Here is a 14,284-nt window from a genome sequence, read left to right as displayed (position 1 = left end):
CGGTGCTGCGATGACAGGCGCGACGACAGGCAGCACGCGGCCAGCGCGTTAGCCAGCTCCAGAGGGCCTACAGCAGAGGGATCATAGGAAGGATGGGCATACAAATGGGCAATTAAACCTGCTTAGACAAAACAGTGAGACGATGCCTAGATGAGTACCACACAGAGTTACAGGAACACAGCAATAGCCAGCATTTCCAGAAAGAGATTAACAAGCATCTTAGCACAACGTTGCAATCATGTGAACTATAGTAAAAACACTCTTCTGATACTAATAGCAAAATAACCCCAGTTCAATTTTCACAAAAAGAACCTTAAGAATAGAATTATAAATAGCCTTATTTCCACCATATGGAAAATGGCTGGTCAAAGAGTGAGTGCTTTCTGAACAGGAAAAACCTCCTCTGACAGAGACCTGCCACTGTCACTGCCCTATCCTTCTCTCTCCATCACAGCAATAGCCTGGGGGAAGGCACAGCTGTTGCTCTGTGGCTCCCTGGAAGCAGAGGCAGCACAAATTTCTGCCTCAGACACAGGACTGCACTTGGGGAGCAGCAATCAGCTGTTAGCCTCCTTAATTTCATCAGGAGGCACAACAAGGCTCGATGTTTCAGCTCTATGGCTTTGAATGCATGCTCAGACTATATTTTAAAGTGGTAAAAGATACTTAAAAATACGGTCTTATTCCATAATTGTAAAATGCGTGTCATAAACTGTAACATTCCTTTGATCAAAACAGGTTTTGTACATCTTTAAGAGTGTATCGCTTTGTACATTATTCTAGCAAGTCTCTCCTTTATATATAAATGAGGAACTGAAGATCTAGTGAATAATATTTAAAAACAAAGTTGTATCATACCTTTCTTTTCAATTTCAGCTTTATCATAGTTTGGCCTCAGTTTGGCCCCTTTGTCTGCCAACAATGCTACAAGTGCTTGAGTAACCACAAAATTTGGAGATGTGACAAGTTTGTTTTCTTCTGCAATTCCTCTTAAAAAACTTGGCAAAAATTTTCTCTGAATTGGATCATCAACTGTTGTCAAGTTCACACCAGTTGCTGCAGAAATCAAATTCTAAAAAGAAATAATTGATGATAAATAATCAGAACAAACAGAACTATCAAATTTATAAATATTTTTAGTTGCATAAATTGTGCGTAGTGTTACAGCTTTTCCTTTTTTTTTTCCCTGTGCTCCACATAAAATTGACTCAATTAAAAAACCAAAACCTTAACAGAAAAACCCTATGAACACAAAAAGCACATCCATTTTCCCCACTTGAAGAGAGTACTCAGCAAACACACATACAGTTACTTGATTTTTACCAACAGTCAAACATACCCCTGGTGCAAAGCCATGAACAAGGACTCTAAGGAGGATCCTCAAACTGAGGGCAGTCTCACCCCAGTTGAGAAGGTGAAAGCACAAATAATCAAAGTAGTCTCAAGTAAGTACTGAAGTCCTACCTGTGTACATAACTGCACCAGCAGCTTTGCAGCACTGGGAGTGTTTGATGCCAAGCAGCCAACCGCAGTGCTCAGGTAGGCAAGGCAAGAGATGGGCTTGCTGGTTTTGCTGTGGATGCCCCTGGATCTCTCTGTCAAGCTGGACACCGTGGATGGGCTCGTGGACAGGCCTGCTCTCCCCGCTGCCGCCAGGCACATCAAACGAACCAACGTGCGGATGTCTGTTAATCCCAAGGATTCAAGGCCAGCTGCCAGGCTACAACTGGAACCACTGTGGAAACAGATATAAAAGCTCAAAAAACCAAAATCGATGAACAATTTTTCTCTTCGCAGTATTACGTAAGTACAGAAATGAGAATCGCTTCCCCAATGAGTTTAAAACTGCATCCTTCTAAAACAGAACTGGGTAACTGGCTACAAAAGGAAAAGTGGAAGTGTTGCCAAGGATGCCACAAACCTGACAGACAGAAGTGAGAGAGCTCTCATAACCATTGTTCTTGCCAGGAGCACTTGTGCAGCAGCTGTCACTCTTCTGAGAGCCATGACACGGTCGTGTGGATTTACCAGGGCAGCTGCTTGTTCTCCTAAGGTTATCCTGCCAGAAGAACTTTTTTCTATTGAGCCATGACAGCCTTGGAAATAATGATGATTTGCATTAGTGTTTAAAGAAAAAACAAAACATTATCATACAGTAATAAGCACAGAAGCAAAGCTGGCCTAAATTACTCATTCATTTTTCAGTATTTCATACATACAAAACTACAATGATAATGACTGAGACGAAAATACACTCCTGAAATACACTCCATGAATTAATTATTCCTTATTTTCAAAGAGACATGAACACAACCTGACATACTCAAGTTAATTTTAGTTCCTCTGATTCCCTCTTCCATCAGAAGGGACTACTTTTAAGTCCCAACTTAAAAAACCCATTCATTGAGTTCTGCAAATTATGTTACTGGCATCTATTGTTTGACTACAGTAGTAAGTTTTATTGGCAAAATTCAAGCCTTCTGCCAATTCATAATGCCTCACACTCCTCTCTCTAATTTTCCTGTAACAAAAGGACAATTTAGAGCCAGTCTTCACTTCCTCGTGGTGGGAGGCAGAAAATACTGTCACAATGTTCCTGGCTTGGCCCTAGAAAAACCACACCAAAGTAGAGGAGGTGGTGATATCATTATCATGTATCATTACTGTTGTTGCTACTGCTATTGTTATTATCATTATTTCTTTAAATGAAATGCATTTTAAATGTACCTATTTGCATCAATGTTTCTTCCATACTGTTGGTGGCTGTCACCATTGCAACTGAAGCACCCAGAGGGTCACTGTCAGGGAACTGAACGGGTTCGGGCACAATGCGTCGATCATTTAACCCAAGAGGCCCAGCCAGTAATTCAAACTCCTCTTCTCCTGTCAGCTTTTCATCTTCGTCCACATCTAACATGTCCCAGTCTTCTAGAATTGGAGAAATATAATTAGGCTTGGTTACAAAAGCTCAAATATTAAATAATTTCAATTAATTAAAAGAACAGTACAAGATATGAAATGTGTACTGTAATCTGCAGCACAGTAGGCATTAAAAACTCATCTGATGTTGACATAGGCACAACAAAGTAAATCAGAAAAAATCCTGTTCTTGCCCCTCTCTATTCAAATTGATCTTTACACTGCAGCTTTAAGGAAGATTCTCTGAAGTACCAAACTAGCTGGTCTTTAAAAACACAGACATTAGAGGTCATCACATACAGCACAAGACAGCTCCAACACCTGGAATATAGTGAAAAGTGCTGACATACAGTTGTACTTTAAATCATGGTAACAAGTGCATATTCCAAAGGACTGAATAGTTAAAGACAGATGTTAGAAAATTTCTGGTCTTCATATTTATCAAAAAAGCATGCATTAGTTCATGAATTATAACTGAACACCCAGGCTTGCTTTTCCTTCCCAGGGAATAAAAAAACCCCAAACAACAAAGAAAACCACTTTAACTGCAATTCAGTGAGGCACTTCCTTCACTTGCCAACCATTTACACACAAGTCAGCTTACATTTAACTGATCTCTCCTGCTCTGTCTCCCTCCACACACAGTAGAATCAGAACACCTTTGAACTACAGCAGACAGACTTGCCCCTAAGTACTGTAGCACTCACATTGTCTCAAATAGACAAATGTGGTAAATCACTCAGTTGTGATCACAGGAGCTACAGAAAGGACCAGAATCAAAGAATCACCCAAGACAGGTTTGCTACAGACACCAGAAATAATCTGTTTAAAGTGAAAGCCACCCTCAGGACACTCTCAGCTCGGACAAAGGAAGAAAAATTAAGAACAAGAGTAATGGCCGTGTTTTGGGACACCAACTTACACTAATTTATTTCTCCCGCAAAGGCAGCCGAAGAAAGATATTTGAACATAAAATTTAGTATGTGCAGCTCTGGATGTAACATCTCCTCACAACACCTTATCACCCCAAGCTAGGTATTTGCCATTTCAGCTGCTTACACGAAAGACAGGGGAAAGAAGTCACTGATTTTTTTTTTCTGATTTGAACTAAAAAAATCCCCAAAACTAAAATATTGTATCTAACTGGAAGAGATTTTAAAATACACCTTCAGGTTTATTTGCATGAAAGTACCTTTTAGAAAAAACAAAACCCCATGCAACTTAAAAACATACCTTCATAGACACTGTCTTGTTTACCTATTAGATCAGGAGCCTGGCCTTTGTACCTGTATGAAAAAATAACAAAGAAAATTACTGAGCGGCTCTAATATTTTGTAAATACACATAATTTTAAATTTGGTTCCCTGTTTAGTCTAACTTTACTGTTAGGTCTACATGTATTTACGAATGATTCTAGAAATGTCTAGTAACAGAGGAAAGAGAAACAGGTAAGACGGCTTCCGAAAGTGTGTGTGGAGACACAAGCACTTTGCAGTACTAATGTGTAGAAGTCCATAAGAAAATATTGGAACTGTCAGACAAAATTGATAGAGAGTTTTCAAAAGTCACTAGGTAGTAGGCAACATCCCAAGAAATTATTCCTTGTTTTTAACTTAAAAACCAGAAATATCAAGTCAACCTTTTTTTTTTTTCTAAATATGCATTTTTTTAATACAGAGAACGATTTTAAGTATCAGAAAACCGTGCTAGGAATTCTTATCTCTTAAATCAAATTCTTAAAATTATGATGGCTGGTAAACATGTTTCATTTCCTTTCTTTATCCACTGTCTTATATTTCTGTACCTTTCAGAGGTTGATGTTTTAGATTTACTCTTCAGGGCTAGGTACTTCTCTCTGCACATGCCACACAGTAAGTAGTAGGGATTTCCACTGCCACACTCCCCCCCAAACCAGCCGTCCACGTAGGAGCCGTTGCTGCGGTAGCCCTGGCGATTGGCGCTGCGGCCGCAGCCAGGGTGGTTCCTCTTCATATGCTGGTTGAAGCTGACCACGCTGGATTCACACAGCTCACAAACCACTACTTCTTCTCTGTCCTCAGATTCACAAACGTGCTGCACAGTAAGATTTTCACAAATTATTTGTACAGAATAAGTGTCTGTACCTTAGATATAAAACATGCCAATATTCTTAGGTGGATGTCCCTGCACATTTCTATCACTGAGTGATATTTATATGGTTGACTTGTACAAAAGCAAAGCAGAAACATACAATTTATGACATAATGATGACCACCTCAGAACAGGAAAAATATTTGGAAGTAAAGTTTCAGAGGAGATAATTTTCTATTTAATTTTAGATTGACTCAAAATTCTTGACAGTATAACTTTTCATTCGTAACCCTGTCACATTCAACACTCTCTTTATCTGGTTCTCCTCAGAACTTGTCTGAAACCAGATATAACAAAGGAAAAGGATTCTTTTCGGTTTCAGACAATCAGATTTTACATTTACTGAGCAACAACAATTACCATTTGTGTCAATAAATACCAAGGTTTTATCTCAATATGAAGTTAGTTTTTCATAATTACATTCCTGTCCAAAGTCAGTAATTTCATTGAGATGTTTAAGTGAAACGAGTGCTCCGAAAAATTCAATATGCATCCTGAAACTTGCTTCCATATCAAAGCCAGGTAACATCATAATTAGGAGATGAAAAGCTGAGTCTTTGGGGTTGATTGTCTAATTTGACACAGGTAATCCAAAGATTAACAAACCACTGTTATTATATTTGTTTTCCACCACCAAATAGATTTTTAGTGCTCTATACAACAATTCAGTGAGGACTGTCACCACATCCTTCCCAGAGAATGAAATACATGGCACAATTAAATTAAGAAAAACTGATTTAAGTGCAAATTATGTTGCTACAGATCAACTACTATTAGTAGTAGCAGTAGAAGAAACATTTACAACTGTGTTCGTTATCTCACACAGCTAAGCCACCTGGGACACCTACTTGATTTCTAATTGGTATCATCAGAACAACTATACAGGTTCTGTTCTCATCTTTCAGGGAAGGGAGAAGAAAAACTACATACATGTGGAAGTGCAGAGCAAGAAGCACAAGAAATCACTATTTTTAATCTGAAAGTGATGCTATGGAATACAAGATGATTTTAAGCATTGCTGGCACTTAGTAAGATATTTTCAAACAGGCCATAAGCATACACATGTTACTTTAAATTTAAAAATATAAGCATGCAGAAAGCAGTAAGTTAAAGCAGCCCCCGCTGCAGTCACACACACCCAGGTAGGCCAATCCAGTACCTCTGGGATCCACATTCCCAGAATATCATTATCACTAGCCAGGTCTTGCCCAAACATAGCTTCCATTGCTTCATCATCAAGGTCAATCTCCAACTCCTCATCCAAGTTGAAGTCATACAGTGTCCCTGGATCCTGCTGCAAGGAGATCCCTTCCCTGCGGCTCTGGTTCCTGTGGGCCTGCACTGAGCGATACAATCCCGCTCAAGGTAGGAAAAGAGAGAAAAAGGAAAGCAGGGCTTTTATTTTCCATGGCAGAAAAATGGCTGTACTTTCAATTTCCTTTTTGTTTTCAACTCTTCTGCTAAACAATCTACTTATAACCACATAAAACTCTTAAATATATGTTGGCACATATATGAGAAGGAGTTTTCTAGATGTCATGCTAAGTCCCAGCCCCGCTCCTATTCTTTCCTGGATAAGCAAAGCCCTTGGAATTCTTTCAGTCCCTTACCAGCACGTGCCAGCAACGTTCGGGCAGCTAAATCAAATTTGTGTCTGCGTGTGACAGCCGACCGACTTCGAGAGGGAGCTCCACTTGCTGCAGCTGCATTATCCACATGATCCATATTATCAGGGCTACAGGGATTTGTAATTTACAGGTGAATCAAACCAAGTTTTAAACAACCGCATACAGTAACTACGTCATATTTATTAGCATTTTTTCCTTTCTTTAATGGAAGAAAAAAAAAGAATTTGGAATTCAAGAATCTTCAGTTTCAATGAGCACATATATACTGTCTTTTAGACTGTGAGATTTACTTCAAACAAATTAGGTGCAGCCATGTCAACACCTATTTGATCTTCCAGAGTGCCTAAGCATGGCAGAAACTTTGCAGAGCACTCATTTTATACTAGGTTAATTCAGCTTGAATTAGTTTTTTCTCCTCTTTCAAAGAAATAAAATCAACATCTCTGTTGTTGCTGGCTGAGTCCATTTGCCTTTGGCCTTACACATGAATTTGCCAAAACATGAATTTAATGGAATTTTGCTTTATTACTACGTCTTTTAGTTAAAATGCAACTATAAGCCCTCAATTTTTTCATTCTTTTCTTTTTTTTGTAGTGAAGAAAACATGCTCAGTTACATTCTTCCCCAGTTCTGCACACAAATAGTACTGGAAAATAAATGCACCATGTACAGCTAATTCAATTTCATCTTTCCTTCTACTCATGCTGTAACAAAATTCTAAAGCTGCATTACAAAGTAGCACTCTGTCAGCAACAATGAATTAGTGAGATTTCCAGTTTCAGGAACACATTACAATCAATTACAAGATAATTATCTCACCTCTCACTAAAGCCTTCCTCCATTTCAGTGGCATCAGCAGAAGGGATATCACCTGGAGACTGCAAATAGCAATGATCACCAGATTTCCCACCACTTCCAGAGACGATTGTCCCATGCCGTGATTCTGCAGTCCCCTCTGACTGGGGCTCCTCATCATCTTCATTTCCAGGGTGCTCAATCATCCACATAGCCAGCACTGTGATATTCTGTGCATCTGCTTCTCCTCTGGCACCTGAAAGCAGGAAAACCACAGTTTGGAACTGTATTTTAGCACTTATGGTTACAAAAAAAGCAATCAATTTTTCCACAGAAATGGTTATAGAACTTAAAAATTACATATTCTATTGGAAAACAAGTGTTTCACGTGTATCCAGTTTTTCAGTTAAACTGTTATTATAGCTATAGATTACCTGTAGCTTCCATAGCTTTTGCAATTTGCCTGAGGGAGAACCCCATTTCTAGCAAGGGAACAGCAATGGCTGGAGGAGGAGGGGATGTTGAAAGTCGGCTGCTTGGATCAGACAAAGCTTAAGAGACAGAAAATGATAAATGTAAAGCACATAAGTCTTTCTCTAGTGTTACTTCATTAAACCTTACTTTGATAGATCAGCTTCAACTAAGGGAATAATTGCTCTCAACTTTTCTCTCGACTACATTCCACAAGGTAAGATACTTTCTGTAACAAAACCAGACGGTATTCATTCTCCTTTGAAACACAGATTGTTGACTTTTTGATCAAGTAGGATACTGATAATATGCAAAGAACTATTTAAGCAATTTCTATTGTTTTCATTTTTAACTGTATTAAATTATCTATTTGATCTATATTTATGTAGTCTAGATAAAGTTATCCTTGTCCAAATCATTGAAGATTCCCAAATGGTGAGATCACTATATATTCCTCTTACGGTACAGAAAGAGACCTCAGCTAAACTGGGAAGGTATCTGAAAAATCTCTTTGTGGATGATGGCTGTATGATGGCTGTGCGGAGAGTCATTCAAGGGACTCTGAAGAGGTCAGTTACTGCCCCAAACCCACAGTTTCTACAGAAAACTTTTATGACTTGCCATAAAAGTGATGTCTCATCAGTGAAGGCAAAAATGTACTATCAAACAAACACTGTTGTAAAGACACTATCGTGACTAGAAGTACGTCATCTCATAATTAAATCAAAAAGAAAAAAAAAAAGAGATGTGAAACTGAGCACATCAGTTGCTATGCAACACATGAACCACTAAACCCCCCAACTAATAACACAGATGTAAAGGCAAGAATAAAAAGTACTGGTGCATGTACCATAAAATACATCAATTCCTGTTTTCTTTGTGGTATGTGATCTAACAAAAGCTAGAAAATTAGTGCACTTAGCAGCAGCACACAATCAAGGAAACAAGCTCAAATCAGATGAACGTTTTGAAGTAATTATGAATTATACTTCATTATTGTTTTAGACATGCAGTTCGTAATCCAATCCACAGCCTTTAAAAACTCATGTCATTTGCTTGATAAAGCCTACAGCTAATAATCCATATTCTTTTGTCCTAAGATAAGTCACTAAAAGGTTTTCAACAATGCTTTGCATCTTAGTCTGCCTTAAAAAGAAATTGTGTTGGGTTTCCATCCCTTAAAACACAGCCCCATAACTCCTGTGACTTTCCTAACTTGTCCCCATTTCTATTACACTGACAAGTTTACCTGTGCGATTGGCAGGCCTTGCAGACTGGGAATCTGGAGAAGTCAAACTTTGTCTCCTTCCAACTTCATCGGAAGGAGAGGTTGGCAAAGAAGATATTGGGGGAGTCTGAGCACGTCGTGCTGGAAGTACAGTTGTAGTAGGATAACTGGAGAACATTTGCCTTGAAAAAAGAACAATGCACGCTGATACTAAACAGAACTATGCTGAGGAAGGTCTGACAGAAGAAATACATCAAATTAGAGTGCACTTGGCAAATCCTACTTTATGCAATTGCGTTTTGTAAGGGTAAGACTCAACACATACATTGAGGCAACAGCTCATTCCTACCAACTTTATCTGTACAGTTAAGTTCTAAGCATGCACATAAAAAAAAACCCTCACAGACCAGGAGCTGTCCTAAGAGATAAAAGATAAATAAACATTTTTCCCATTTCCATGGTGTGTTCAGAACTCAGGCTGACTAACAAATCAGGTGAGTATTTGATTTTCACTGTCCTAGTAGGAAGACATTGTTCTGGCTCTTATCAGATTATATCTGCAAAACATCTGAGAATTAATAAACGTAGAAAAGGATTCTATGAGAAGTAAAGCAGATTTCCTTTAACAACACAAATTGTGTCTGCAAATTCAGTAGTTTATCTTCCATTTCAGTATGTAAGGGTAAGCTGAAACAACATCTTAGCTTACAGGATGTTACCTACCAACTAAGATCTATTCTAGTTTGAGAACCAAATGAACATTCATGAAAAATCTAGAATTTCAGAGATTTATAATTTAAACTCTGAACTCAGAGATCTATAATTTAAACTCATGTACCAAATAAACATGAAAACTGAAGGACAACTTGAGGAGAGAATTTTCTCCTTAAAGAATTCAGGTATTGCATTTAGATACAGTGTATAGCAAAAGCTTAACAGCTTTCAAATAAAAAACTGAAAACCTGCAAGGCAAAGTACCATTAAACTGTGTCCTCTGCAGAGGCAGGTCTTGACAGCATTTTCAAAGGCTTAGGCAGCTAAAGACATGTATTCTATATAAACCAGACACCTGGCTCCCTACACCCGCAGAATCATATATGCTGATAGGGTATTTTACCTCAGGAGACTGAGAGGCATAACACCAGGTGATTCTGAAGCTGGAACTGTTTCTGTATCAGTTACTGGAGTAGTAGCAGTGGTGGTATCCTCCAGAGAGCTGCTCATGAAAGACGTTGTGCTAGAAGCAGAAGGGCTGGTTGTAACTGGTGTTTGGGCTTGCTGAGACTGGTCGCCTTCTTCTACTTGTTGCTCCACTTCTGCAAGAGAAAAAAGGACGTTACAGCAACATTCATATAATTGTGTAGATCAAAATAGTAACCATGGCTAAACTTTTAGCTTTCAAAACCAACTACCGTTATTTAGAATTCACCCCAGAGAAAGAAAGGGGTGTGCAAAATCTGCCACTAACTCATGGACTTGTGTACAGAAATCACACCAGGAGCTCTTGCTGTTCTCACAGCGATACAAGGTAAATAGCAAACAAACCACTTACTTATGCCAGACTTTATGATTTCAGATTTATGGTTGTAACAGCTACGATTACTCTCAAAACAGGCAAAAGGGGAAGAGGTCTTAGATATAGAAATAGAGATGATTAACTATAAAGCTATTTTTAACTCAGCTGTATGAGTGGCATTTTTAAGGCTTTTGTTTGTTGGTTTAGAAGTGCAAATCCTCCTGAGAAGTATATACAGTACTGCTCGTTTTCAGAAGTATTAGAGACATACTAAAACCTTTAATTTCTGATTGATATGCATTCACTTTTTATTAGAATAAGGAATTAGAAAAAAGGCAAAATGTCAGTATAATATCTTTAAAACAGTAAACAGAGCTTTGCTAAATTTCTCTGTCCGATTAAGATTCCCCTGAATTATAACAACTACAAAATGACAAGACTATGTTAATTGTATTATCATCGTTACTAGTAATTTTATACTAATTTTGAAAAGGTACCTTGTTTAAGTCTGCCACCAAACTGGTCCTCCAGCAAGGCAAAATGTCAGTATAATATCTTTAAAACAGTAAACAGAGCTTTGCTAAATTTCTCTGTCCGATTAAGATTCCCCTGAATTATAACAACTACAAAATGACAAGACTATGTTAATTGTATTATCATCGTTACTAGTAATTTTATACTAATTTTGAAAAGGTACCTTGTTTAAGTCTGCCACCAAACTGGTCCTCCAGCAGCCCATGAACCACTAATTTGTAGATCATGGCTTGTGCCCGCTCCAGGTCCCCCAGCCCCAGCGCTCTCTTGATGGGCGAGCGCATGACCGCCCGTTTCACCATGTGCCGCATCAGGAACTGCAGCGCAGCTCGCATCTCCACGTCCTCGTGAACCACTGGGGAACTGGCACAGTCAGAGTTGTGACCATTTTCTGCCAGTACTTTGGGTATTAACAGCAGCTCAGCATACTTACTACAACTAAGAAGAACACTAAGTGACTTCATAGCACCAAGGTAAAGGTAAGACAGCTGTACAGCTCGAATTTCTGACTGCACTATATCGTGACTTCTTGGGGTGTGTTCATGATTCTTTTTTCTTCCCTCAGCAGGTTGGTGTTGGGATTCCATACCTAGTGTTGATGGTTCTAAAGAAAAGGAAACAATTTCATTTTCCGACTTAGAGGTTGTAGCACCATGTCCTTTGTTATCATCAGCACTTTGGCCTAATCGTGTATCTGATCCAACATCACCCTCCATTTTCTGGTCCATCTCCCCTTTATCTTCAGATTCATGTCTGTGTTTTTTCTCGTGTCTCTTGGTGCTTTGCTTTCCTGTATCTTCATGAATGCCAGTCAGATAGGTAAGGTCCAGCAACACAGTAGCTGTCAGCCCACGAAATCTTGCAACATCAAAAGGCAGTGGTTCACAGGGCTCCAGATTATACAATGGAGTATCACTAGGCGACCAAAAAGTTGGGAAGCTTTAATAAAGATCAGAATGACACAGGAAAAAGCAAGTGAGGGAGAGACAGGAGGAAAGTACAGGAAATAATGTAGGCAAATAAGATGTAAAATATATTTAATAAAACAAACCAATTCTAAAAATTAAATGCAAATAGGGGAAAATGAGGTTATGATCAGAAAACAGGGAGATATGGTTTCAAAGCAAATGCAACAAAGCATACACAGGTTTTCAACAACAAACACTGAAATGCAGAAGCCCCACAGAAGCTATCCATTCTGTGCTGACACAGCCTCTGGATATACTATTTACTAGAAATATGTAACAGACTTTTACTAAGAAAAATTACCTTAAGGTAAATATTATCATCATACCTGAATCTGAACAGGTTTAAAAGCTTATAAAGAAAACTTTTTAAACATTAAGGAAAAGCTTTGATTGACCTCAGCTACTCATCACCAGGAGCACACTACTGAATATCTCAGGACAATTCTGTCTCTGGTGTGTCAGGACAGATCACCTGGCGAGGACAGTGAACCTTTAAAAAACACGGGTCAGAAAACCTAACACACACATTTATGTATCTGTCCATCTATACTCAGTGATATTTGCTGGTACTATCTAGGACTGTTACACTTGACTAATTTTCACTTGAAACAGGACAAAAATTCACCAGCCTGTATTTCCATACACCTGTATTTTCCATATATCCAGCAGATAAATGACTTTTAAATCTTCCTTTTATTATCCCAAAAAGTTTTCACATCTTACAATGTAAACGTATACCTAAAAATAAAAGCAAGCTTTAGGCTGGTTTTAATTAAGAAGGTATAAAATGAACCTAATTAAATGCTTTACCAAAAGCTTGCCTATGTTCAAGTGCTGTTCCACTTCACTCAAATAAAGCTTTGAATTGTTTTAAGGGCACTCTTACTTTAAGGCTATACTGTCACATGGGCATACTTGAAAGAATTTGTATCTGGAACTAAATCAATTGCACTTCAGTATATTTAGTCAAAGTGACAACAGCCTTTGCAAAGACAAAACAGACATAATGCTGCAACAGCTGTAAGTGTAAAGTGACCTTGGCTATTTCAGAACATAATTGTAACTGGTAGGGGGAAAAAAAAAAATCACTGCTCAACTTCTTCAAAAGACTACCTCAGCTATAGGCAGAAGGAGTTCAAGAAATTAAGTTAATCAACTCTTTTCCACACAAAAACACAGGCAATTCCTATGAGAGCAGCAAGAAGCTCAGAGAAGCTTCATTTCAGTTTCCTTCCAGGTGCTTTCCCTCTGAATGCATGTCTGCAAGACAGGTGGAAAAAGGAGCATCTCCTTCCAGCCTTGAGCTCTTTAAGGCAGATGGGAAAATGAATGAACACTACTTCAAGGCAGCATTAATTTCAATACAACTGAAGTCTAAACTTAAAGTAATTGATCAACATGGCTCTAATATAAAGTATATGTTACCTCTGAAGATTTCCAGCCAGAAACCACTACTACTAGACTGTGAAAAGCATAGGAAATGGGCATACCTGATTGTAATCTCTGCTTCATCCCACTGGACCTTGGCAGAGGTACTGCCCTCCTTCACCACTCCCAGCAGGGTGGCATGACGGCCTGTTTGCTTGTGGACACATCGACCTCCAACTCTGAGCCCAGCATCCACTCCACCAATGACTGCTAGAACAGGCCACACCTCCACACAGAGCATCTTCAGCTGCAGCTCTGAAAGCTCTGCCAGGCCATGTCGGCTGTGTTTGCTTTTCTCCTCCTCTTTATTTTCTTTCTCCTCTCTCACCTCGTTCTCTTCTCGGCTTTGAACAGAGCGACTTTTCTTCAGTTTTTGACCTGCTTCCTTAAGACATGTTTTGATTTTATTCAGTCTTTCCATCATTTTTTTATTAATGCAGTGTGTCCAGCGGTCTGTGCGATGCAGGATGCGAATGAGCTGGATCGTGGCTTCTGCCAGCACTGCAGCAACAGGACTGCAGATGGGGTCACCAGGCAGCAAATCTCTTGGTGTCCCACGCATCTGCATATCACAGATCTTCACCTAAGTGTTTGAAGAGAACAATTTACAAGTTATCTAATCAACATACCCGAATAAGCTCTTATAAATACAGGAGTCTCCTGCTGA

At 38.9% G+C, this 14,284-nt stretch overlaps 1 protein-coding gene across 1 annotated transcript in view; it reads right to left on the bottom strand.

Moving 5' to 3' along the window:
- The window catches only part of HERC1 (HECT and RLD domain containing E3 ubiquitin protein ligase family member 1), a 70,346-nt gene that overhangs the window by 19,842 nt on the left and 36,220 nt on the right, over positions 1-14,284 (bottom strand). The window contains 15 exon segments of the mRNA XM_017737136.1: positions 4-67; positions 859-1,072; positions 1,465-1,735; positions 1,922-2,096; positions 2,728-2,928; positions 4,153-4,205; positions 4,724-4,992; positions 6,188-6,408; positions 6,660-6,784; positions 7,497-7,728; positions 7,907-8,023; positions 9,193-9,353; positions 10,289-10,487; positions 11,385-12,160; positions 13,680-14,200. Coding sequence (XP_017592625.1) covers positions 4-67; positions 859-1,072; positions 1,465-1,735; positions 1,922-2,096; positions 2,728-2,928; positions 4,153-4,205; positions 4,724-4,992; positions 6,188-6,408; positions 6,660-6,784; positions 7,497-7,728; positions 7,907-8,023; positions 9,193-9,353; positions 10,289-10,487; positions 11,385-12,160; positions 13,680-14,200 — 3,599 coding nt within the window.

The sequence above is a fragment of the Corvus brachyrhynchos genome, unplaced genomic scaffold (genome assembly GCF_000691975.1).
Source record: "Corvus brachyrhynchos isolate BGI_N302 unplaced genomic scaffold, ASM69197v1 scaffold200, whole genome shotgun sequence".
Lineage (NCBI taxonomy): Eukaryota > Metazoa > Chordata > Aves > Passeriformes > Corvidae > Corvus > Corvus brachyrhynchos.
Note: the sequence above shows the minus strand (reverse complement) of the source record. Positions and strands in the feature narration are given on the sequence as shown.